The sequence below is a fragment of the Pipistrellus hanaki genome (genome assembly GCF_964339955.1).
Source record: "Pipistrellus hanaki genome assembly, chromosome: X".
In the NCBI taxonomy this organism is placed as follows: domain Eukaryota; kingdom Metazoa; phylum Chordata; class Mammalia; order Chiroptera; family Vespertilionidae; genus Pipistrellus; species Pipistrellus hanaki.
In genome coordinates this window covers 99,535,887-99,563,544 of record NC_140524.1, presented here as the reverse complement: position 1 = coordinate 99,563,544, position 27,658 = coordinate 99,535,887, and the positions used below count along the sequence as shown (strand labels likewise).

Below are 27,658 nucleotides of genomic sequence, written 5' to 3'. Positions count from 1 at the left end.
TTAGCATTTTAGCTCTTTATTATATAAAAGATTTTCTTCCCCCCTCCCACCCCTCCCCATGACAGGCCCACTGGCACTTTGGTGAACATGCTGATTTCTCAGGACAAAGTCCCCTTTCCCTGAGAAAATACATGAAAACAGATGAAGGAACAAATCCCAGTGGAAAGGGGTGATGGCTGGGGGCCCAAGGCCCAGGGCTCAGAACTTCAGTGGAATGACGGGCCAGTACTTGGGCCGCTTGCGGTCAAAGTGCTTGTTAAAGCTCAGCTGCACGGCGGCCTCCATGGCCTGGATCTTGGCGGCGCTATCCCCGTACAGGCGCTTCATCTCGGCCTGGCGCCGCTCGCTGGGGCTCTCGGAGGGCGGCTCCATGGAGCGGCGCGTCTTGTAATACAGGTCGTGGTCGGCGTTCACGTAGTCCTCCAGGCGCTGCGCATCCAGCTGCTGCTGCCGCCCTGCGAATAAGCCAACACGGTCAACTGGGGTGAGTTCACGGCTGCCAGACGTGAAGTGGGGGGCAGCCCCCCAAGCCCCTTAGCTTTCCCTTTCACTGTGATGCCACCCCCAGCTGTGCCGGCTGAGATGGTCTCTCGATTCTAAGGCACTACTTAGTCATGAAGCTCCCTGTTCACTTACCCCAAACTGCCCCGCATCTGGAAGCAGCCCTGAAAACACAGGAGAAACTGACAGCACCTGGGTCCTCTCCTCATCCAGCCACCAGCTCACATCTTGCCCAACCAGGAAGGGCAGGTGGGGCTCACTGGGTTTTAGACACCGAACCAGGCCTGCAGGCAAGGCCAGGCTTCCTGGAAAGGCCAGTGTTGTAAGAAGTACTCCCCACCATGGAAGAGGTGGTGGCAGAAAAACTGAATCCAGGTAATCCGGAAAGAGCAATGGCACCATGACTTATCATTCCCTGCATCTAAAACACTGTGCCAGCCAACAGGAGGTCCAGTGATTGAACGCTGGCCAAAGGTATGCGGGCTGAACAAGGGTAATTCTGTGAATGGATGGGAAACCTATGTGGGCTAATCTTCCTGCTACAGTAACAAAGCTAAAGAGGCGAGAAGGTAAAGATAACTTCAGTGCACAGGCTGAGGCTCTAACCACCTAACAACACTGGCCATGTAGCCAGGTGTCTATGTCCTCGCTATAGGATCTGACTTTTTACTTCTCAGGTTGGCTTAGGCTCCATTTCAAGTGCCATCATTATACACTGAGTGGCCAGACGATGATGATCTCTGAATGTATAATCTGGCCACTCAGTGTCTATCCTGTATAATAAAAGGCTAATATGCAAATTGTCTCCTCGACCAGGAGTTCGACCAGCAGGCAGGCTGGCCAACCACCCATGTCCCCTCCCCCTAGCCAGGCTGGCCGGACCTCATGCATGCACGAATTCATGCACTGGTCCTCTAATACACACACACACACACACACACACACACACACACACGTGGCCAGATTATTATGTGTTCAGAGATCATAATAATCTGGCCACTCAGTGTATGTTTTCATTCCTATTAATTTAAATGAGTTCTTGCCCAGCTGGGTGACTCAGTTGGTTGGAGCATCACCCCGTACACCAAAATGGCTGCAGGTTCAATCCTCAGTTGGGATACATACCCAGGTTGTGGGTTCGATCCCCGGTCTGGGCGTCTATGGGAGGCAACTGATTGATGTTTCCCCCTCGTATTAATGTCTGTCTGCCTCTCTGTCTCTCTCTCCCAATTCCTCTAAAATCAATAAACACATCCTCGGGTGAAGATTTAAGTAAATGAATGAATGAATGGTTCTTGTAAATCAAGAAATATGTATTCAATTTATTCTCCCCCTCTCAATTTTTTTTATAACAAGTACTAATATAACTTTTATTCTTATGTAAATAAGAACATAAAATATCAGCAAAACAATGCTGCAGAAGGTAAAATTTAGCCTATTTCATAGATTTTTGTAAGCGTCTCTCAAGAACATAAATGGATAGTAGAATGCATCCATCTGTAGCTACCATTGCTACTAAGTAAGGAGTGAAGATGGTTGTAGGGGATAAAACAACAATAAACCATTCTTTCCTGGTTAAAAGCAGGAGAGAGAAAGGTTATTATGGAAGGAACCACAAAAGTGAGGGAACGACGTGTGCACAGAAAGATGATTATATGGCTATACACAGTCCCTCTCCTAAATCCTGTTCTTTCACCTTGGACGAGGCGGGAAGGAGTTTTATAAACTTGGAAACATTATTAAAAATGTGGCCACTTCTGTCTTAGCACATCTGCAATTCATTTTCCCAGAAGGAAGCAATGCGCTGATATGCCAAATGACTGTCAGAATGAAGACCGAATCCCTGTTACCTTATCCAGGGGAAAGATCTCACTGACTTACTGTGAAACGCAGGCCTAAACCAAAACACTGACCTAATAAGGACATGAACAGGAGGGCAACAAGCATTCGTTTCTCATTCTCAGCCTTTCTGAGAAGTTTGAAACATCAGGATGTAAGTAGTCCAGGCCTCATGGGTGTTTAAAATCTATTCCCCACCCTGCCTCCTCTGAAGGCCTGGCATCTCCCCAGTAGCCAGGGAGGAGAGTCCCACCGGAGGGAGCCTTGGCCCCTTACCCATCCTTGGGCTCTCCCTTTGCTGTTGGCCTGCAGGACACGATCCCATGTGGCTCTGCTGGGGCCTCCGAGCCTCTGCATCCAGAGGGCAGAGACTCCCAGGCCAGTCCCTTCACTCTCAAGCTTGTCCCTAGACTGTCATCAGCCTTCTCAGCAGATGAAGCGACACAACAGATGTTCCACTTCCTGTCTGCATCGAAGTCTCTGAGTTTAGAAGTTTGAATAAGCACTGGGCTCTTCGCTATCTTAGTAAGTGTTGCTCTCTGCTGTTAGGGTATGTGAATATGACCTTCTTAGCTTTTGCATCTCGAGTTTTCTTTTCCTTATAACTTAGCATGGTTATAATTCTGCTTCTTTCTGCTACTCTTCTGACAAAAACTGTTTTACCAATATTAAATTGGTGTCCTAATTCTATGTGGAGAGACATTTTCTTTTTTAAAAATGGATATATTTTTATTGATTTCCGAGAGGAAGGGGGAGGGAGAGAGAGAAACATCCAGGATGAGAGAGAATCATGGATCGCTGCTTCCTGCATGCCCCCCACTGGGATCGAGCTGGCAACCTGGCCACGTGCTCTTGACTAGAATCGAACCTGGGACCCTTCAGTCTGCAGGCAGACAAGCCAAAGTAGCTAGGGCTGGAGACATTTTCTTACTGTTGATACCTGGGGATGAAATGCTGTGCACACAAAGCAACCCCAGCTGGCAGTCTGAAGCCTGTGCAACTTCCCAAGTTCGAGCTCGGCTCATGGGTTGCCACCGCTGGGTTTGAGTTCTCAACAAAGTCAGTGCGCACATTGTAAGAATAAAAGCCGTCCTCTGCTCTGTTCTCTGCTCGTAGCTCCTTCCCACCAGCCTTCCTCAAGAAAACTGAAGGCCCAACTCTGTTCCCGCCTGCCCACAAGCAGCCTGGAAGTTTCGGGGTTTCCTCTGTGGATTGAAGGGGCAGGAAGCGGGAGGTCCCTGTTGCCTGTTTTCACCGCTACCCCAGTCCCAGGAGGACACCATGCCTGACACAAAGCAGGTGCTCAGGAAATGATCGTTGAGAGAAAGTATGGACAAAGGCCATACATTATTTTTTTTTTTGTAAACAACTGTTTCTTCCAGATGCTGTTAAAGAGAAATGATGACAACCCAGAGAGAGAGAAACAGATGCTGAATCACAAAAGGTCCCCCTACAGTAGAACCTCAGCGCCTCCACGGGGAGAGGCTGAGGGAAGAGCCAAGGTTGGGGACTGATGCTGTTTCCTTACATCTGAGTCACTTCTCCTCCACTGACTCACACAATGAAGACAAATGTTCCAAGGCTGGACGACAGATCTGAAAACCAACCAGCTTAAACCAAATACCCTCAGACTGGCTGAAAGTGCTTTCGTGTACACTGACCTAGGGGATCAAACACGCCTTATTCCGATTCTGTTTTCTATTTGTTGCTTCCTTCCTCCCGCTGAGAAGGATTCTCAGTCACTAGCAGTTTTTCTTCCTGTCGAAACAAGGTGAGGGCTCATCCAAGCAGATGGAGGATCAGCTGACTGAAGTGAAGGGGAACGTCCCACCTCAGACGTTCTGAGGTGGTGCCTTGCTGTGGAGAGGTGGGTCATTTTTACTGGAAACAGCTGTGGGACTCGATGTTCCAAGAGGTTTTTTTCTTGTAGGATATTTGGTCATGGGAATTTGTTTGAATATAAATCATACTCTTTTTATATTCCAGCTTTAAAACAGGGTTGTAGTGGGTTGACTAACATCCTCCCAATATTCACATCTCCCTGGAACCTCCGAATATGATCTTATTTGGAAACTAGAGGCCCAGTGCATGAAATTCATTCACGGGTAGGGTCCCTAGGCCAGCCATCAGGGCCAATCGGGGCCTTCTGGCTGCTGGCCGGGGGGGGGGGGGGTCCCCTTCCCCAGCTGTCAGCTGCCGGCGGGGGGCTTTCCTTTGCTCTGTGCACGTCATAGCGAGTGACTGAACTCCTGGTCTCCAGTTGAACTGCCGAGGAGACACTGCATGTTAGGCTTTTGTGTATATAGGATAGCATCTTTGCAGATGTGATTAAGGGAAAGGTGGAGATGAGATCATATTGGATTGGATTGGGGTGGACCCTATCCAATGAGGTGAAGTGGAGAGGGACACATAGAGACACAGGGATAAAACCATGGACAGCTGGAGGCATGGGTTGGAACTACGCTGCCACAGCCACCAAAGGCCAGGAGCCAGAAGAAGCCGGAAGAAACAAAGCCCAGGAGACTCTGGAGGGAGTGTGGTCCTGCCAACACCCTGATCTTGCACTTCTGGGTTCTCAAACTGTGAGAATAAATTTCTGTTGTTCTAGCCCAATGGTCAGCAAACTCATGAGCCACCAGAGCCAAATATCAACAGGACAACGATTGACATTTCTTTGGAGAGCCACATTTGTTAAACTTCAACTTCTTCTAATGCCACTTCTTCAACATAGACTCGCCCAGGCTGTGGTATTTTGTGGAAGAGCCACACTCAAGGGGCCAAAGAGCCGCATGGGGATCGCGAGCCGCAGTTTGCCGACCACGGTTCTAAGCCATCCTGTTGGTGGTAATTTGTTAGCAGTCCTGGGAAACTGTTACAGGGGTAATATATACATAGGGTTAAAACAAGAAAAACAGTCAGTATTATACTATTAAGGAGAAACTGTACTGGATTCATCTGGGTTTAGGATATAGAACCTTGATATTTTTTGCTTGAGTCTATAGATTTACATGATATTGCCAATAGAGACTTATGTCCCTAAAGGAAAAAAAAAAAATCACGGGAAATGACTTGGAGCCCAGAGAAGCCCACGGAACAGGGAAACATGCATTCATTATTCCACAGATTATTAGCCCACAGGCAGAAAATTTTGGAGGACAAGGCACTAAGACAAATGATTGCTGAAGAATGTTATTTTCCCTCATTTTTTTTCAGCATTAGCATGTCTTTCTGATTATAGTCTCTGCTACGTTGCTAGAATTAATGATCTTAGAGCACAACCGAGTGAAAGCACAGACTTGTTTTATGTCATGAATGCCCCCTTTCTGACTTGTCAGCAGCACCCCCGGACACAGGTGCAGATCTGGAGCCATTTCTGATGGGTCTGCCATCCTCACCCCACATCCCTCACTCCGTGACAAACACAAGCCAGTGGACAACCGCCATTCCCACTTTTAGAATAAAAGTGCATTTCCATCCCTTCCTTCCACTTTTCTGTAGCCTTTTGCATGCATTTTCTCTCTCACTGATTGGCTTTATGCATGTCTGAACAACTGGACTAGATGAAACACACGCGTGACGGGATTATGCTCAATCAGTATTATTCCACACTCGAGTCTCATTGATTAAACCAAAATGGCTCACTAACTACAGGGCTGTAATCTTCGCTGAATCCTTCAGGTTTTCCATGGGGTGTGGACGGAAGGAGGACCAACCAGACAGAGTTCTAGCCAACTGATAGAGTTAATCTCTTTACTCAGGTAGATGCAATACAATGGAGCAGATGTTCCCATCAAATGTATGAAGAACACATCTGGGCCCTTTGATAAGAATTGTGCTAACTGGAGGTGGCCTTACCCTCTTTTCCTTTCTCTCATTCCCAATTGACCCCATCACTCAAAGCCTAACGCATATTCCAGTTGTCCCACTTAGCCTGGGGAGCTCCTCCTCTGACCACTAAGTTCACTGGCTCTATTCTCATTTGCAAAAGTAACCATGGACCCATTGTGAGGGGGATGTCCGACTGCCTGTTTAGGCCCAACCCCACACCATAGATGGCTCTTGTAGGTGTCATTTTTAATTTGATTTATCTCCTCTTCCCTTTGATTTATCTGGGTTTGCTCTTTGCCAACATGTCCCTGCTTTGACCCACCAACTAGCCCCAAAACACGTGATGACCATCTGACTGGCCGAAGCCGGAGACAACAGGGGCAGTGTTTGTTTCCAAGGCTTTCTTCTCTGTGGGGAAGAATAACTGGCACCCATTTTCCCTCGAAGAGTCAGGACTATAGCCTTGCAGTCGTAATCGAGGGTTATTTATGCCTAAAAAATGATACTCTCCTTAACCTAACAATAAAGATTTTCCCTAAGAAGTAGGCGAAAACACAGTTGACCTTCCAAACTTCACAACTGTCCAGCTTCCTGTAAGTAATGTTACCACTGAAGTTTTAAATAATGGAAACATCTCATTTGGAAATGAGGACATAATCAAAAGCATGCCTGTTCCCACTGCACAAAAGTTCTTTATCCTTTTTTTTCTCTCTTATCATCGAAATATGTTAAATTACAGACTAGCTGGAAGAGCAGTAACCACAGGCAAGAACATGTTGTCTCGTCTGAAGGATTTTATCCTTAGAAAATATTAAACAAGATTCAGCAGATGAAAAGCTAAATCAAGTTTAGCTCTGTTTTCCCTTATTGGGAAGCGTTTATAAGACTCTGTGTTCTCTAAATGATTCATATTCAGAGTTGAATTTGCCCTTCATGATGAAGTATATGGTAGTGGTTCAAAGGGCAAAACAAAACAACTTCAAGCAAGCTTTCACACTACGCAGGTCCCTCGCCGCTTTCTGAAGCATTTCCCGCCCGTGTACACAACTAATCCGCCACTGTTTCTAGCAAAGGCGACGGACTGGAAGGCACCCTGGGCATTCAAATCACTTCCATCTGAATCCCATCATTCATTACTGCTCCAAGGAAGGCGTATTCATCCTATATGCGGATTTCACAGAAAGTGCCGGTGGAAAAAATAACGCCGGGGAACCCCTGCCCATTATTTTGTTATTGGGGGTGCAGGGCCAAGCCCTGGCAGCTAGTTCTAACAGAGACCGAGGAGTCTGTGGCAGTGAGAGCCTCACCCTCCCCAGACAATTCTCACGCCCCCCGGGACTGCATAATGCTTGCAGGGCAGACTGTGGGACACAAAAGCAGAGCAGAGACTCTAGGGAGAGTAGTTTTGAATTTTGCTACAAGGACACGTTTTTAAAAAGCACAAAGAAGTGGTGGCTCAGTGTGTTCAGCGCCGTTATTAGTAATGGACGGTGGGTTCGTTTGTCTGGCCCGGGTATCTTACTTTAGTGAGTTATGTTGAGAAAGAATGTCCTGGCAACAGAACTGAAAGTTGTGTTAATGGCTAAATTTGATAGACACCAAAATTTATTTATGTTTTGAATATTTAATTATTAAATATTGTGATCAATTTAAGAGTTTTGTAAGTGCTGCCTAGAGCAGAAATATATGACTTTTTGGAAGTCATAGAGCATCTTTATAAAAAATGTACAGAATCAGAATCAAGCACTAAGCAGGATAGTTATCTGAATAAACCAGTTTATGGTTAATAATTCACAATCAAGGATGAGTTATTAGGAACTTTTAATTGGGCACTGTAACTTTTCTTGGGCACTGAGTTTGTACCAAGCACTCTTATCTCACTTAATTTTCATAACTGCCACCCCATGAATTAGGATCCCCATTTCACAGGTGAGGGGACTGAGGCACAGATAGGCTAGGGCAGGTGGCCCCCAAGAGGTTAAGAACCTCTAGCTACTATGTGGTGGAACCCTGTGACTTGAGTGGTTCTGCCATAGCTGCCTCTGTATAATCGATAATAATACAAGTGTAATATGCAAATCGACCAGTGAAACAACTGGTTGCTATGACACCCACTGACCACCAGGGGGCAGACACTCAATGCAGGAGCTGCCCCCTGGTGGTCAGTGTGCTCTCACAGGGTAAGTGCTGCTCAGCCAGAAGCCAGGCTCATGGCTGGCAAGTGCAGTAGTGGTGGCGGGAGCCTCTCCCCAAGGGCTTCCAGACTGCAAGAGGGTGCAGGCTGGCTGAGGGACCTCCCAGAGTGCACGGATTTTGTACACCAGGCCTCTAATCCATAATAATAAAAGCGTAATATGCAAATCGACCGAACTGCAAACAGTGGAACAACCTTCTTCCAGACAACCTCTAGACAAAGCTGGGGCTGCAGCCTTGGAACTGAGGTAGCTGCTGTGGCTGCAAGGGAGGGATTGAGGCAGCTGCGAAGGGCAACTCTTGCACGAATTCCGTGCACAGGGCCTCTAGTGTTACTACTAATAATGTAAATACTGGGGAATAAGGTTAGGATGAAGGTTGTAAGGGTTTTCATAAACTCCCCTTTTAAAATATATTTTTATTGATTTCAAAGGTGAAGGGAGAGGGAGAGAGATAGAAACATCAATGATGAAAGAGAATTATTGATTGGCTGCCTCCTGCATGCCCCATACTGGGGATCAAGCCTGCAACCTGGGCATGTTCCCTGACTGGGAATTGAACCCTGACCTCCTGGTTCATAGGTTGACGCTCAACCACTGAGCCACTCCAGCCAGCCAAAGCTCCCCTTTTTGTTGGTTTGATCTCTAGGTCACGGGAAAACAAACATACAACCCATTTTCTTCAGAGAGATGGTAAGACCTTTCCAGTTCCCTTTATGTCCCACTCCTGGGCTGCACTTGGGAACAAAGACAATTCTCACAGGATGACTGCAGTTTCCCAGGGCCGCCGTTACAGGGCACAAAGCCTGGGTGGCTCAACGGGAATGTCCTGTCTCTAGTTTGGAGGTCAGAAGTCTGAGCTTAAGGGTGGGGAGAGCCGTGCCCCCTCGGCAGGGAAGGTACTGGGGAAGGATCTGTCCCAGCCTCTCTCCTGGTTCCTGGTAGTTCTTAGCCTGGTGGCAGCACAAGTCACACTGGGTCAGGGCCCATCCGAATGACCTCATTTGAACTTGATTATTTCTATTGTATAAAGGCCCTATCTCCAGATAAGTTTCCATCCTGAGGTCCGGGGTTTGGGGAGGTGGGAGTTGGGATTCCAATATATCTTACTTAAGGGACACAACTCAACTCATGACAGCAAAGACAACAGTGCAATTTGGAGCCTTGAATGAAGACGACTTAGGAAATCAACCAAAACATGAAGTTCATCAAGTTCATATAGCATTCCAAGCCTAACTCACTTCGTAAAATGTCTCACAGAACCATAGCAAGTTTAGCACTTTGTGGGGTAAGATTTCAAAACCTCTGATTTAAGGCTCATAATTAATAACAAAATACTTTTCTCATATATTTAAAATAATAGTAAGTGCCAGGCACAATGTAGCAGATAATTTTCATGACTTATTTTAACCTACCAAGGATTCTAACTGACAAAGGCAAGAGGAAGGAACGGGGATAATTCTGAACCATATCTGTAACAGAACTGCTCACCCTGGAAGAACACATTTCATTATTTTCTGTTCATTTCATTCATATCTATTTAAATATATATATATTTCTATTGATTTTTAACAGAGAGAAAGGGAGAGAGATAGAGAGCTAGAAACGTCGATGAGAGAGAAACATCGACCAGCTGCCTCTTGCACACCCCCTACCGGGGATGTGCCCGCAACCAATGTACATGCCCTTGACCGGAATCGAACCTGGGACCTTTCAGTCCACAGACCGACGCTCTACCACTGAGCCAAACCAGCTTCGGCAATATCTATTTTATATAAATACAGTTATTATTGAATAACTGTATCAGGTTTATTTTACACTAGAAGCCCGATGCACGAAGATTCATGCAAAAATGGGCCTTTCTTTCCCTGGCTGCGAGTCCTTTCTGCTCCGGCCTCACCTTCCCATGCTGCCCAGAGGCCCTGAGTGGCTAGGGCGGTGTGCAACACCTGTATCCCGCCCTGCCCCTGGCTGCTTGGTGTCTGCGTATGCAAATTTACCCACCATCTTTGTTGGTTTAATTTGCATACTCACACCTGATTGGCTGGTGGGCATCACAAAAGTACGGTCAATTTGCATCTTTCTCTTTTATTAGTGTAGATTAGCAGATAAGTCAAAATGGCCTCTCCAATGACTGGGTTTGCTCCCATCCTTAACTGCAACATTCATCGTAAAATTATCAATCTTTTGGGGGAAAAACATCTTCTGGTAAGGACAACAGAAATAAGCCCCACCATCATCATATTTTTTTTTAAAGTAACAAACAGCATTCCAACCAAATGTGGACATGGGCCAATGCCTACACTCCCTTACACAAATGGTTATTTTGTATGTATTTAAAAAAAAAAGTAGACTTCCTGGAGTTCAAGGAGAGAAATGTATTCTATGTGTACTGTAAGTACTGTTTTAAAAATACTTATTTGGATATACTTTCTAATGCACACCAAAGAAGTCAACAGTTTAATCGAAAGAAGGAAAGGAAAAAAAAACACACCTGAATGAATAGTTTGGTGAAGGAAGAATGACGAGCAAAGACACCAAACGGTGTGACGCTTTATACAAAGCCCACTGCTCAGTTCGTAGATCAATACATGCTAGGCCATCAATATGAAAGTATGATCCTTCAAAATGGAAATGAAACTCTTCCCAGACTTCCATGTTTCTGTTTACTAAAAATGACAGGTAAACTGTCATATAATTAGAACTTAATACAAACAATATTGAGATTTGCTACTGAATATAATAGAAAATAACAGATAATTGTATATTTATTAGAGACACTTAAAATGTAAGTGATCTGATAACTTCAATAATAAGGAGAGCACCAAAAGCAGTTCTAGTTCTTTGTAGTCAGAAATTTAAAAAAGAAAATCTCTGCTTTCTGACTGAAGATATAAGACCATTATCACAATTCTCTAACCCCTGAGAAAACAGTCTCAATGCAGGATCAAATCGGAAAATTTAAGTAAGTACTAGGCATTTTGCTATTCTATTTAGGTTCAGACTGATCTCTACTTTGAGGGTAGGGAGCTTAATATTTAAGAAATGGCAGGTCTGCAGTACCAGGGAAGGCGCAGAGCCGTGTACCAATGGGTTGGCAACAGTATTTTAGGAACCCAGTTGGGATTCGGTACAAAACCCAATCCCTAAGTTGGTGCATGAGCAAGGAGCGCAGGAATTGGAGTCAGGCAGACCTCGGCTTGATTCCTGACAGCAAATGATTAGTTGTGTACCATGGAATAAGTCAAATAACCTCCTAAAGGCTCACTTTCCTCATCTGTAAAATGGGTTTAGTTCCTCGAGGGACTATAGTGTAGATCAGGGAACACATGCGTGCACACATGCATGCACACGCATATGCACACATGCACACTCTCCATCTGGTGGAGTCTCTAACATTCAATAAACGTTAGAGATACTCCTGGGTTAAGTTTTGTTCTAGAACTAAGAAGAAAGCCTATATAAAAATAGCTCTGGAAACTAATGTAATCGAGGTGCACTGTCCCCATGGCTTTTCCAGGCCTGTGATTGGGTTTGGAATAGCATCTGCACCCAGCTGAGGAGTCCGAAAGTAAATTTATAGACCGGGGGCGGGAAAACTGCAGGATGCAGGGCAAAGAAAGGGAGCCTGTGAAGGCAGCTCTGCACTTACGCCGCTCCTCCCGGTGCCTCTCGGTCTGGGCGAAGTACTGGCGCAGCTCCTCGGTGATCTCCATGTTGCTCAGGTCACACTCCACCTCATCCTCCGAGTCGGTCTCCGCCTCCTCTTCTGTGGTCCAGGATCGGCCTTCGCTTGTGCTTTCAAGAGGATGCTGCCCGGACCTTGGGGGATGTGAGTAACCGCGGTGGGGGTCCTGGGAGGACCAGTGATGGCCATAGGACTGAGGGGCTCTCCCTTTGGGAGCATAGAAGCCCTGGGGGAGACCTCCTGGAGGGAAGTACCAGGGGGAACTGAAATAAGACTCCATGGCCTTCCGGTAGGCATGCTGGTGGCTTCGCATCCAAGCCATTGCTTGATAATAATGCTGCCAGTATCTCGCATATACTGGATGACAAGACCAAGGCACAGAGGTTTCCGACGATGGCTTCTACAAAATAAAGGGAGGTGTAGGCTAGACATCACAATTCATCAAGATGTTTAATCCACTTATCAACACGTATTTACTGAGTATCTACTAAAAACCTACTCTACTTTAGGATGCTTCTGGCCAAAGAGGGTATGACAGGTCCATGCCCACAATGGAAACTGAGTGTATGCACACCTGCTCTGAAGTGTGTACATGAGGTATGCACAGGATAATTAGCTTAGCGTTATGGCCGTCAAAAAAGTGGGACAGGCCCTAGCCGACTTGGCTCAGTGGATAGAGCGTCAGCCTGTGGACTGAAGGGTCCGGGGTTCGATTCCAGCCAAGGGCATATGCCTTGGTTGTGGGCTTGATCCCCTGGTGGGGGGTGTGCAGGAGGCAGCTGATCCATGATTCTTTCATCATTGAGGTTTCTATCTCTCTCTCCTTCTCCCTTTCTCTCTGAAATCAATAAAGAAATATATTAAAAACAAACAAATGAACAAAGTGGGACAGAAGCTACTAATGATCGTTTTTAGACAGGATGCAGGGAGAGATAAGGACTGGACATCTAGCACCTTGGCGCTTTCTATCCACTGTAATTAAGCAACTATTTCCCAGTGTGAAATGGCTTCCAACAACCACATGGACTAATGAATGGCACTTCTTCTGGACCCTCCCTCCCTGCCCCCTAAGTGCCTGCTGGCCCAGCCCATTCCTCAGCACCGGGGACAAAAGATGTTGAGCAATGCCCCCAGTGGTGCTTTTACCTTTAGTTTCTGATGTATTTCTTTGGTCTTCTCCCTCACAGAATGAGAACACCAAGACTTTAAAGACTAAAATTTACCTTTTTCTCTTATAAGTTAAAAAAAAAAAAATCTTACCTTTGCTGCCATCTCTGACTGTGAAAGTCCCAATGGGCCCGGGAACTAGGAAAGACCAAGCACAGTGCAACATGTGGTCAGTACAGGTATGTGACATTCATGGCTGTTTTGGAGTTTGCCAAGCAGCTTCTCCTAGGGTGCCTCTTGCCAGGACCATGCCCAGTCTTCACGCAACTTACCACTGCGGGACCCTGGCACCTGGGCAGGTCTGAAAAGGAGGGAATCCCCTCAGGTATGATTAAGTGGCTCAAGGGACACTCCATTTTTCAAGTGCTGGTTTCCCTAATTTTTGTTTTGCAATTAGTTTACTTTTCAATCTTTTTTTGTATTGGTTTCAGGTGTACACACAGTGGTTAGACAATCATATACCGTATTTTTCGGACCATAAAACGCACCGGACCATAAGACGCACCAGTTTTTAGAGAAGGGAAATGAAGAAAAAAAGATTCTGAAACAAATAGTGTCCTAAAATATTTTATGTGCATTAAAACCCAACATCACAGTCATAAACACATGTAATCAACCCTGTAAAGTAAACAGCAGCATTTAGAACCATTTTAGAGCCGGGCAAGCACACAGAGACCACACAGAGCCGGGCAAGTAAAAAAACTTTTTTTTTTACAGTATATGTGTAGGCTATATTTGGACCATAAGACGCAGGGACTTTTCCCCCCCACTTCTGGGGGGAAAAAAAAAGTGCGTCTTATGGTCTGAAAAATACGGTACTTTACAAAGTGCTCCCCCTGATATTTCCAGTACCCACCTGGCACCGTACATAATTATCGCAATATTATTGACAGTATTCCCCAAGCTGTCCTCTATATCCGAACTATTGGGACATGCAAGATGCCCCTAGTAGCATAAAGGTCACTACCTTAAAGTGCAATGACACAGAGATTTAACAACAGAACTTGTTTCCCTACTGAAAATAACCATACAAATAGTAGTTAGTATGTATATGAAAATAATATATAGAGTATGAACTAAAATTGACAACTGTTATTTTATGTACCAGTTCTTTTTTTTAAAAAATATATTTTATTGATTTTGTACCGAGAGGAAGGGAGAGAGATAATTAGAAACATCAATGAGAGAGAGTCATCAATCAGCTGCCTCTTGCACACCCCCTACTGGGGATATGCCCGCAACCAAGGTACATGCCCTTGACCGGAATCGAACCCGGGACCCTTCAGTCCCCAAGCCGATGCTCTATCCATTGAGCCAAACTGGTCTCGGCTATGTACCAGTTCTTAACTCATGTCAGTTCTTAACTCATCGGCATGTCTATGTAAGTTAAACTTGCATGTCCCTGAGGCTTGAATAGAATAGAGTTCTCTTGCCAACTCGCCAGAAACCTTTGCTGGGTCTTGGGGAAGCCCCTCTAAATAAGCCATCTTCCAGCCTGGGTTGTGCCCTGCGCTTTAAGTCCCCTCAACGGACTTTATTTTGGTTTGGGTCGTGATAAGCATCTCTCAGCCAGCCTGTGACACCACTCTGCCCCTTTGCAGGAGGAGACAGTTCTGCGGAGGCTTTTCCCGGAGCCACTATGCAGAATGGCTGCATCTGTTAGCCTTGCTCTGGCCAGATTTGCTCCTTTCCCCACTACCCCAGTGCTCGTGACTTACTGATATGACAGGAAATACCTAAAGGTGAAGTTCAGTCTGCACCTTTTACAGCCTATGTAAAACAGACTTAATATTTCCCCTTCTGTTCAGGAGTTCAGAACTACTGAAAGGACAATCTAGACCAGAATGTACTTTAAAAAGTTAAACAACAACAAAAAAATAATACCCTAAAATGCATGAGCTTTTAAGCATCTGTTAGACCTGTGGTCGGCAAACTGCAGCTCTCGAGCCACATGCGGCTCTTTGGCCCCTTGAGTGTGGCGCTTCCACAAAATACCACGGCCTGGGCCAGTCTGTTTTGAAGAAGTGGCGTTAGAAGTTTAAGTTTAAAAAAATGTGGCACTCAAAAGAAATTTCTATCGTCGTACTGTTGACATTTGGCTCTGTTGACTAATGAGTTTGCCGACCGACCACTGTGTTAGATGGAACCACTAACACAATGTGTTGCTGAGCAGTTACTTAGAATTTGAATCTTTAGAAATCAGATACTGAAAGAGTCCTATTGTTCCTAACTTCACTCAATAACAGAATAGAATTAAAAAATCTCCAAGCCTTAGAAACAAACGATATATTTTGTAATCTCGATCAGATGTTTCACTATAGGTAATGCTGAAATTGAGATGACAAAACGACCACTTCTTTTAAGATTTAACCTAAAGGAGAATCATTTGCATTCTTTTTAAATATACAATAAGCTTTCAAATAGGGTATTTCCAAGAGGGCTGGCATGACCTTCTGTAAATTTATCTTAAACACAACCCACACTTCCTGTTCACTGTTCTAAATTCAGAAACACACACATATGCAGTGAATGTAAACGGGGAAAAAGGTTAACAGATGCAGTGAAAATGTAAGCACTCATTTGCCCTAGCTGGTGTGGCTCAGTGGATAGAGCATCAGCCTGCGGACTGAAGGGTCTCGGGTTCCATTCCAGCCGAGGGCACATGCCTGGGTCGTGGGCTCACTCCCCAGAAGGGGGCGTGCAGGAGTCAGCTGATCAATGATTCTGATCATTGATGTTTCTCTCTCTCCCTCTCCCTTCCTCTCTGAAGTTAATAAAAATATATTTTAAAAAATGTAAGCGCACATTCAGTCATTACTCTTAACCATTTGTACGCCATAAGCGTCTATAAACTAATGTGACCAAATGTCCCGATTTTTTATTTATTTATTTTTAATATATCTTTATTGATTTTTTCACAGAGAGGAAAGGAGATAGAGAGCTAGAGACGTCTATGAGAGAGAAACACTGACCAGCTGCCTCTTGCACACCCCCTACCGGGGATGTGCCTGCAACCAATGTATATGCCCCTGACAGGAATCGAACCTGGAACCTTTCAGTCCACAGATCGACGCTCTAATCCACTGAGCCAAACCGGGTTCGGCAGACGTCCCGATTTTTAACAATTTGTACTGAGTCCCGCGGCGTTTTAAAAAAGTCCCGATTAATCTTTCTAAAAATCGGGACTTTTTTAAAACGCCGGGGTAGCGGGACATTGTTAAAAATTGGGATTGTCCCGCCAAAAGCAGGACGTCTGGTCACCTTACTATGAATGCAAGCGGCAGACCCTTCTGAATTAAATTCAAACTATTGTGGCAGTTAACCAGTGAAAGTGTAATTTAAAGGTTTCCTAGTAACACATGAGCCATTATCTGAAAACCTGGCTAACTGCTATGCGCTTCACAGGCTACTGAAGAAATCTAAAACACTCAATCCAATTCAGGGGCTAACCACCCAGAGAAGTAAAACGAACCCAAAATGGAATTATGGCAGCAATCAGAGCACGTGTGAGTGCTAAATGGCAAGGTGTAGCCTTTAAGTGCTAACTACCCGCAGCTGGTTTTCATCTATCCATCACTGAAGCCCCAATCGCTGAGCCTGCAGCATCTAACGGCATTACACTGCACTCCATGTGTGTCTTAATCACATTTGTTTTAGACATTCACAAGCAGCCTAGGAATTAAATTAGAAAAATCGAGGAGACAGCTGCATGTCTTCTGAAGAGTAAGCGTTTTGAATCCAGACTTCTAGCCTTAAAAAACATACTCAGGCCCTAACCAGTGTGGCTCAGTGGATAGAGCGTGGGCCTGCGGACTGAAAGGCCCTGGGTTCGATTCCGGTCAAGGGCATGTACCTTGGTTGCGGGCACATCCCCAGTGGGAGGTGTGTGGGAGGTGGCTGATCGATGTTTCTCTCTCATCCATGTTTATAATTCTCTATCCCTCTCCCTTCTTCTCTGTAAAAAAATCAATAAAATATATTTAAAAAACATACTGAGAACCAGATTAATGTGAATAGTACTTATCCCAAACGAATACGTAACAAACATTATTGTCACTGAACACTACTACAGTCCTCAGAAAAGCCTGCTTTTATTTAGAACTGGGACAATCCAGCCTGGCGTTAAAGCAGCCATACCGATATTCTGAAAATGCATGAGATGGTGTCCGAGAGGCTGCGCTTTGCAGAGAGGAGTACAGGCAGATGTGATAAAGTAGGCAACCGCTTGAGAAGTTCAAGTGTAATCCATCATGTTCAGCAGGCTGCTAAATGTCAATGGCTGTGATTAAAAAGAAGGGGGCAGCACTAATTTGAGGAGAGATTACTTATTTATGCCTTTAATTCGACAAATAATTCGAGAGAAGGGCGGCCACGGTACACTGCTTTAGAGATCATGCAAGGTACACTGCCCACTTTTACAAGGAAGACATCGGGACAATGAGCTGAGATGGCCAGAGAAAGCCAATTTCAGCATTTGAAGCAGAAGCAGCTCTGATTCAGCCCAGTGTGCGCCTATTTGTAAGTACACCAACGAATCAGCTGAAGCACTAGACCCCTGGTCGGCAAACTGCGGCTCGCGAGCCACATGCGGCTCTTTGGCCCCTTGAGTTTTTAGCAAAGCCAGCTTAGAAGTACCCTAATTAAGTTAATAACAATGTACCTACTTAAACTTAGTTTAAGTTTAAAAAATGTGGCTCTCCAAAGAAATTCCAATTGTTGTACTGTTGATATTTGGCTCTGTTGACTAATGACTTTGTGGACCACTGCACTAGATTCAAATTTTAAGACAGAGACCATTAGGAAAGAGGAATTTATATGAATGATGGGATACAGGCAACTTGGTCCTCAATCTCAGTCTGTGCTTTCTGCACTGGTATGGACAGACACTAGGACATTTACAATCACATCTGCTGCCATCCTCCAGAAGTCCAGAGGCCTGGGGCTGTATGTCAAATATGCTAATTTCACCCTTGGCTTTATTATTCCCCTCCCCTTAAATTCCAAAACCTATGTATCATATCCTCTTACACCTTCTTATTTATAAGATTCCTAAAATCCTACAGATAGTTGCTTAAAAATAGTTCCTGAGAATGACAAACTAATCAATCTCTGAAAAATTAAATCAGATGAAGTACAGAAAAACACATAAAAAGGAATACCAGCTTGCATAGAGCTTTATTGTTACTAGAGGCCCAGTGCATGAAATTCGTGCGGGTGTGTGAGTGTGTGGCTCAGCCCAGCCAGCACCCTCTTCATTCTGGGACCCCTCAGGGATCAGTCCTAAACTGGCAGTCAGTCATCCCTCTCATAATCTGAGACCGCTGGCTCCTAACCATTCACCTATTTGCCTGCCTGCTTACCCCTAACTGCTCTCCCCTGCTGGTCTGGTTGCCCCTAACTGCCCTCCTTGGCTGGCCTCGTTGCCCCCAACTGCCCTCCCCTGCTGGTCTGGTCACCCCTAATCGCCTCTGCCTTGGCCCCTGCCACCATGGGGCCTTATTAGCATATTTCCCTGTTATTAATATAGACTAGAGGCCCAATGCACAAAATTCATGCAAGGGGCTCAACCCTTGCAAGCCCCGGCTGGCTCGACTGACCCTCGGAGCTCCACACAGCCCTGGCTTCATCTGGAAGATTATCCAGAAGGTTGTCTGGACAGTCGTTCTGCTGTTAAGTCTACTTAGCACATTAGCTCTTTATTATGTAGGATTAGCTCGCTATTTCCAGTATTACTCTTGGTATTTTATGCCAGCAATTTTTTTTTTTTCTGTAAAGGGTCAAATAGTAAAGATTTTGGGCTTATGTGCTACATTCAGTCTCTTTTTTTCAATTGAAAAGAACCATCCTTTAAAAATGTAAACACCATCTTTAGCTCCTGTGCAGTACAACAGAAAAGCTGTGGGCCATCATTTGCCTGCCCGTTTCACATGCATACAACATTAAGCTGCACAGACACTGCCCTCAATATGCTGAGCGCCCTAATTGTTCCTCACTCTCCACTTGGAAATCACCGGAAAAACTTCGGATTCTCTCACTTAAACTTGAAATAGGATGAGTAGAAACAAGAAAACTGGGATTATGGCCAACCCCAATGTGGGTGACCAGTTCCTAATGTTTGGGACAAAAGAATCCTCTCCAGCTGAAACCAGTTTGGCTCAGTGGATAGAACATCGGCCTGCGGACTGAAAGATCCCGGGTTCAATTCTGGTCAAGGGCATGTACCTTGGTTGCGGGCACATCCCCAGTAGGGAGTGTGCAGGATACAGCTGATCGATGATTCTCTCTCATCGATGTTTCTAACTCTCTATTCCTCTCTCTTCCTCTTTGTAAAAAATCAATAAAATATATTTTAAAAAAAGAGAATCCTCTCCATGACTAACTAAGCAACTTGAATCACTTCTTTAAGATCTATATAGACATGTAAAGACTTAACAAAGAAAAAAAAAAACTTTAAGCTCCTGCAAAAACAGTATCAATCGACAGGACTTAAGAATGCACACGCAGCGCCAGGATTTCTGACGAACACTCTATCAGCTGCTGTGATGGAGACAGTGGACTGACAAGGAAGGGAAGCTGGGAGAGTTCCCGCTGTCTCATCCCTGAAGAAAGAATGCTAGCCGCACCAGTTAGCTCCAAGGGAAGGGTCCTGTCAACTTTTCAAAGCTGCTTATTTTTTCTACGCACAGTGCTTAGGAACGTAATAAAGACACCTGGGTCTCTGAAAGGCCACCATTAAGATAATTCTAGACATTATGGCAGCACCACCACTACCATTTCAAAGAAAAGAAAGCTTATGGCTGCAGCAGACTTAGATGCCTTCTCAGTGGTCTTTAATTTTCTCTTTCACTCCCTCCTTCCCTAGGAGTGTCTCCTACTCTATGATAGCACATGTTGTGGACGGATGGGAGGATGCAGCTGGAAGAAAAGAGACTGGTAATGTCAGGGCAGGCCGGGCTCCACGGCACTGCCAACCGGGCAGCCCGCCCCCGTGAGTACAATGGCATAATAGTCACTACCCAGCTGAGCGCTGGCAGGGACAGAGGCCGAATTCATTGTCCGTCCTCAGCCATGAGAGAAGGAAGGAATGAATACAGCATTGAGGTCATTCACTGAGCACTGCCGAGACCCACAGACAAGACAGTGCCTCTGAGTCTTCAACAATCTATTTTCCTATAAAGCCTTTCTGGAAAAATGCACTCATTCTTCATCGAATCTGCTTATCCTGGAAAAGACATTTTTCAATACATGAATAACAACAGACGAGAGCTTTGTAGTTGTCAATGGACACACTGTGACTACTTCCATCAAGTTATTTTGAAAATTTCACAAATAAGTATTGCGGCATTGTATATCTTCTTTTCGTTGTATATTTATAATCTTATAAGTACAGGATCTAGGGTGGGCCATAGCAACCAGATAAAAAAAAGTAAGAGCACCGATTTCCCTCCAAACGATAAATCTGTAACTGGATTTTCCTCTCTGCCTTCCTTTTCCACTCGAATTCTGAAAATTAAACAAAAACTCACTTGCTTTGATTTTTGCATAGAAACACTGTCGTTAAGTAAGTTATGCTGGTTAAAGCCCTGAAAGTCGTTACCATTCCTATACAGCTCCCCCAATCTGATGCTCTGAGCCAGGGGTCTTCAAACTACGGCCCGCGGGCCACATGCGGCCCGCAGAGGAGTCTGATCCGGCCCGCCAGGTTTTTTGGACAGTGAGCGCAGCCGAGGTGTTACAGTAGGAATTAGTAGTTCATATAGTCCGGCCCTCCAGCTCTCTGAGGGACCGTGATCTGGCCCCCACTTTAAAAAGTTTGAGGACCCCTGCGTCTGAGCCAATGAGGTAATTTCAGGATCTAATCAGGCCTTCATTACAAGGCAAAAGGAAGGAGGGTCTTCTGGAGATGGTTAATACACGCAGATATGGGGAGCAAACTGAATCACATCAATGGAGTCGTGCGGTTCTACGGATCTCTGTATATGCCGTGATAACCCTGCCGGAGTGGATGACTTCCAATCACACACACTGGCAGGAACCTCATCACCAAGAGAAATAACAAAATGAGGGGTTTTGAGAGCAGTTTCCGGCCCTCTCCCCAGCAGCTAAGAAGGCTGGCAAGTTCATCTGGCTCCCTCCTGTGGCTCTGCGTGGTCCCTGCTCAGTGCTTTGGACATCAAGTGTGAATGGTCTCTCTCCCCCCAGCCCAGGCTCCAACTCTCAGACACAGGCCTCCCACAAGCTATAGGCGTCTGTGTTCAGCAAGACCACACCTTTCTGTCCCTAGCAGCCTCCCATAGGCAAGGGAACCAGCAAGCAGTTTTATTTTCTTATTCCCTCAACCCCAAACCCCAGTTTACAGTCTCCCGGATGTTGTAGTAAGTAATGCCACAAAGAAACATAGGCTGGGGGAAGGAGGAAGATGGAAACGATGCATCTAATTCTTGAAAAAATATTTTATTGATTTTTTACAGAGAGGAAGAGAGATGGATAGAGAGAAACATCAATGAGAGAAACATTGATCAGCTGCCTCTTGCACACTCCCTACTGGGGATGTGCCCGCAACCAAGGTACATGACCTTGACTGGAATCGAACCCGGGACCTTTCAGTCCGCAGGCCGACGCTCTATCCACTGAGCCAAACCGGTTAGGGCTAATTCTTCTTTTTAACATGGATAACAGTCTACCCACAGAATGGCATCGTTTAATTTGTCAGCAAGAGTGATGGATTTGTGAATGGATTTATTTAAAAGTTCACCAAATTCCTATGTGACTAATGTCAGAATCACAAGTGAAATATGAGAACACTCAAAAAGAAGTTACCCTCGGACTCATAAACACAACAGGCAATAAGAGAGCCGAAAACTGGGATAACTGGGGACATAATAAAACAACTCGTAAGAAGAGACAGTAAGATCTCTTCACTGTAAGTATGTCCTTCATGCAGTAAAAAAACCTAGCGTGATCATAAAGGAGTAAGTGTTGAACAGTCAGGTAATACACGTTAAGAGCCTACCAGCAAAGGCCATGGCTAGTTTAAAAGTGGTTAAGCCGAAACCGGTTTGGCTCAGTGGACAGAGCGTGGGCCTGTGGACTGAAGGGTCCCGGGTTCGATTCCAGTCAAGGGCATGCACCTTGGCTGCGGGCACATCCCCAATAGGAGGTGTGCAGGAGGCAGGTGATAGATGTTTCTCTCTCATGGACGTTTCTAGCTCTCTCTCCCTCTCCCTTCCTCTCTGTAAAAAATCAATAATATATGTATATTTTTAAAAAGGTGGTTAAGACCATCAGATTTCAGGAGCCTTATTTCAAACTTTACTTCTATAAATACAGAAAAAAGGGCAAACGCAATCTCCATCTCCATGGGTAAGGTGCACACGAATGTTCTCCAGGTAACTTCCACTTACAACCCCGACTTCCCAGAGGTCAAAGCGCGAGAGAAAAGAAAGAAAACCCAATTTCTTTCGGAGACGGGCCAATATCCTAGACATCCCTCCAAGAAGGCAGCCCCGGGCGACCAAACCTTTAGATCCTGGGCTGGAGGGACAGTCCGAATTCCCTTCCCAGAGCCAGCTTATCACCGTGCTCCTGGCACGTCCGAATCGCAGCGGGGGGCTTTAATAAAAATACCGAAGCCTGGGCCCTACTTCTAGGGGTTCGAATTTAACTGATCGGGAAAGGGGCCCGTGCATCGGCATTCCTAAGTCACCCAGTGATTCTGATGCACGTGCTAGAGGAGAGGTCCGCAATCAGCCCCTCATTTCAAAACACCAGCGACGAGCTGGGACTCCCTCCGGCCTCTGGCTCCGCCTTGCCCCGCGGGGGTGACAATTACTGACAGCGTGACTGCCCGGCCGCGGCTCGGGCCGCAGGGGAGGCCGGGCTCCGCTTCACCCCCCCAGAGAAACCCCAACCGCCCCCGGAGTCACCTCGCTCCGGCTCGCAGGTCCTGGGAGGTGGGCAGCAGGGACCAACTTCCCCGGTGGCGGGTGGGCGGAGCTATGGCAACGCGGCTAGACGCGAGCTTCCGATTCGCCGCACCTAGCAGGAAGTCCCGCCCTACAGCGATGACGCAACTTCCGCATCGCGTTGCGCACCACGCCGGCTGCGGGGCGGGCGCCAAAAAGGGTCCACCCCTCGCATTGAACGTGGGAGGGGCGGAGGGGTAGTGTGAACAGGGGAATAGCGAGTGGCACCCCATCGGGGGCGCTGGGGCGGGGACCCAAGCCGCGTGGGCCGGTGAGGCGGGGAGGGAGGCGAAGTTCGTTTCTGGGCGGCCCCGGACCCCAATAGTCATGGCTTTTGATACTTAGCTCCTCTCAAGGGAAGGTGGTGGGGAAAGCCTCCCAGCTTTGGAAATAGTCATCGGGATCTGAGTTTGAGCGCATTTCTAGCGCTGAGTTTATTGACTTCCCCGTGTCTCGGGTCCTCTCCCATAATATGTGTGAAAAATACTTAGGGCAGCCCTGGCCGGTGTGGTTCAGTGGATAGAGCGTCGGCCTGCGGACTGAAAGGTCCCAGGTTCGATCCCGGTCAAGGGCATGTACCTTGGCTGCGGGCACATCCCCAGGAGGCGGCTGGTCAATGTTTCTAACTCTCCCTCTCTCTTCCTCTCTGTTAAAAATCAATAAAATATATATTTTTTAAAAAACTTAGGGCAAGAGCAAACCAATAGTGGCTATTACCATTTTCATCATCACAATCATTATCAGCAACACTTGCCCTGTTAGTACCGCAGAGAAATCATTAATAACCAATGTAAACCTCTGGAAGTGTTGGAGGCATATTTTTTTTTTCTGGGGTAATGTGGCAAAATGTGGCAAGAGCCCTAAAAGGGAGCATACTTTAGTCTTAGAATGGTCACATCTGGGGATTTATTACAAGGGAAAATAGATGTAAACTGGATGCTCACGGCAGAATTATTTTAAGAAGCAAACACTGGAAACAAATGCCTAATAAGAGGAGAACAGCTAAATCAGGCTAAATGAATGGTGTGGACATTATTACCATACTATTCTTGGACCATAGAAGAATCACATAGCACAGAAGAATATTAACTTTAGCAAAGATGTACTGCATGCCTACTACAGTTATTTCCAAGTATTATTTTATATCTTCACTGTCCACTGTAGCCACTCAACACATGTGGCCATTCACAGCTTGGAAAGTGGTAGCTGAATTGAGATGTGCTATAAGAGGGTTTTGCAGAACTAGTATAAGAAAATATAAAAATCTGAGTTTTTTGTTAATCCTCACCTGAGTTTATTTTTTTATTGATTTTTAGAGAGAGAGGAAGAGAGGGTGGGGGGGGGGGAGAGAGAGAAGCATCTATATAAGAGAGACACTCTATTGGTTGCCTCCTGAACGCACCCACCCAGACTGGGGCTGGGGGTTGAAGCTGCAATCTAGGCATGTGCTCATGACTTGGGAATCGAACCAGCAACCTTTAGGTGCACAGGCCAAAACTCTAACCAATGAGCAACACGGGCCAAGGCTAAAAACCTCATTTTGTAATAGAGCATGTTAGGGAAGGACTATTTAGGTAAAATAAAACATAAGATTTAAAAATTAAAGGATCTTTTTACTTTTGAAACTGGACACAATAAGTCCCAGGCCACCTGTCACTACTTGAGCCAAATTCAGCAGAAACAGGGTTGAATCATATGAGCGTTTATTCCAATTATGTGGGGGGATCAGTGTGGGGGAGCAGTGGTCACCCTGGAAATTCTGCTGTGAGCCCCGCCCTTCGCCCCTCACCAGGTGGCTGGTTATATGCACAGGAGGCAGAAGATAGCTCCTGCCTCTGCGAGCTGCAAGTGTCACGTGGAAAGGGGAGGTTAGGGTCTGTAGTCAGGCCTGCAGGGGCTCTAAATCCCTTAACAAGGTAGCTAATCTATGATGTTACAAATGGCTCAGCCTGGGGGATACAGAATGGCCAGCCTTCCTGAGAAAAACAGCCAGCGGGGGGCAGGGGTCCCGGCACAGCAACCAATCAGAGCTGTCCTGTCCTTGGTCTGTTCTCAAAATGTATTTCTTTTCTGAGTCATGGACCCATCCAGGCAGCTTATTGTATCTTTTTACAGCCTTGTTTCTCCTCCAGCTTCGCAGGGTCTGTAAGGACACTTCTCATCAGTAGCTAGTAAGTGTTGTGGGGTCAAACCCTGGGTTCAAAATAAGACCACCGGAGGCTGATAATTTATTAAAAAAAGCAAACAAGGATTTATTGAACTGGCCAGGGCAGGCGCAAGAGTACTGCATGCAGGCGGACTCCAAATGACTGCGCCGCTTTAGGGGCAGGTAGTTATTTTTAAAGGTTCTGAGAAGGAAAACCCCCATTCTAAGACAAACTGTTGTTTGGAATTTTCTGCTATTCTTCCTAGATAAAATGTTGCTTTCTAGTTTGCTTTAGCCCGTTTGAAAGATGATGAAGATAAACTTAGCTGTCTGACCTTGCAGGCCAGAGACCAGATTTGCCCACAATCTCAGTACCATGCCAGGTGCATTTTTTCAATTGGACAGAACTGTATTGTTTTCGAGGCCAGCATCGAGATAACCACTAAGTGTACATAGGGCTGAGTCTTTAATGAAAAAGAAAGCTCTGCCTGTAACCTTGCCCAGAACTTGAACTCATCATCCCTAAGCCCATTGCGTGATGAACAAGTAAGTGAAGGTCCAAGTCAGAATAGTAGGGTTAAAATTCAAACAGTAGTTTTTACCCAAGTATGATTGCTACCATATTTCAGTAAGGTGGATGATTATCAAACAACTGTGGCTCTATTCTTACTACGTGTCCTTCCCCACTATCTCTGTTTTTAAAATATATTTTATTGAGTTTTTACAGAGAGGAAGGAAGAGGGATAGAGAATTAGAAACATTGATGAGAGAGAATCATCGATCAGCTGCCTCCTGCACGCCCCCTACTGGGGATGTGCCCACAATCAAGGTACATGCCCTTGACCGGAATAGAACCCCAGACCCCTCAGTTGGCAGGCCGATGCTCTATCCATTGAACCACACCGGTTTTGGTCCCACTATCTCTTTAACATGGCTTGTGGGATAGTTACAATTATTTATGTGGCATGCATTATGTATTTATAAATGCCTATTGGACAGTGGTATTTATTTACCAGATATACAGTGGTGAACAAGATATTTAAATATATATATATATATATATATATATATATATATATATATATATGTGTGTGTGTGTGTGTGTGTGTGTGTGTGTGTGTGTGTGTGTATTTATTATTGATTTTTTACCAAGAGGAAGGGAGAGGGATAGAGGGATCAGGGTGAGTGAGAAACTGGATTCTGAAATGGAGGCTGGAGAAGGTTGGCATTCTAGTGTCATCCTGTAGCAATTCATAAGTCCTACCATTTGTTACCCTGTTGTCTGGCATTTTCTTAGTGTGTTTTGTTTTGCTTTTTTAAGCATTAATCTCAAATTAGTAATAACCCGCCCAGCTGGAGTGGCTGGGTGGCTGAGCATCAGCCTCTGAACCAGCAGGTCATGGTTCAATTCCCAGTCAGGGCACATGCCCTGGTTGCGGAAGGCAGCTGATCGATGATTCTCTCTCATCATTGATCTTTCTTTCTTTAAAAAAACAAAACAAAACATATTTTATTGATTTTTTTTACAGAGAGGAAGGGAGAGGGATAGAGAATTAGAAACATCGATGAGAGAGAAACATCTATCAGCTGCCTCCTGCACACCCCCTACTGGGGATGTGCCCGCAACCAAGGTATATGCCCTTGACCGGGAATCGAACCCGGGACCCTTAAGTCCGCAGGCCGATGCTCTATCCACTGAGCCACACCGGTTAGGGCTTTATGGGGCTTTTTAGACCCCTCCTCTGCTACCTGAGTGTGGCGAAATTGGTTGGAAGCCCGTCCCCTTGCCTCAGCCATGGAGATGGTGCTGATACTCCTGAGATGCTACTTTGAAACTGAGGAAAGGAAATGCCAATTTCCTAGGGGTACTCCCCCATCCCATAAGCCCCTTCAGGCCCCTCTAATTTCCCTTCAGTTTCGCCTTCCTGGAGAGCTCCTGTACCAGCAGCAGATGCTCTACTATTTCAGGCGATGGCCTCACCTCCTACTGAAAAATAAAGACGGCCAGGTGCGGATTTGATCACTTCAAAATGCCTGAGCCCTACTCACCATGCCTCTTGCCTTAGAACCGTGGTGGGCAAACTGTGGCTCACAAGCCACATGCAGCTCGTTGGCCCCCTGAGTGTGGCTCTTCCACAAAATAGCAGGGCCTGGGTGAGTCTATTGGAAGAAGTGGCGTTAGAAGAAGTTTAAGTTTAAAAAATGTGGCTCTCCAAAGAAATTTCAATCGTTGTACTGTGGATATTTGGCTCTGTTGACTAATGAGTTTGCTGACCACTGCCTTAGACTAAAAGGTGTCTTGGTTTCTGCCTAGGCCAATGCATTCTTGTGT

The 27,658-nt window shown here is 45.7% G+C and overlaps 1 protein-coding gene across 1 annotated transcript; it reads right to left on the bottom strand.

The window, feature by feature from the left end:
- Window positions 1-23,222, bottom strand: GEMIN8 (gem nuclear organelle associated protein 8). The gene is made up of 4 exons (XM_084870559.1): window positions 23,142-23,222; window positions 13,309-13,353; window positions 12,013-12,448; window positions 1-455 (listed from the first exon to the last, which is right to left on the bottom strand). Exons 2-4 carry the CDS (start codon window positions 13,318-13,320, stop codon window positions 199-201), a joined length of 705 nt encoding a protein of 234 aa, XP_084726685.1. The 5' UTR covers window positions 13,321-13,353; window positions 23,142-23,222; the 3' UTR covers window positions 1-198.
- Window positions 23,223-27,658: the final 4,436 nt, after the last annotated feature.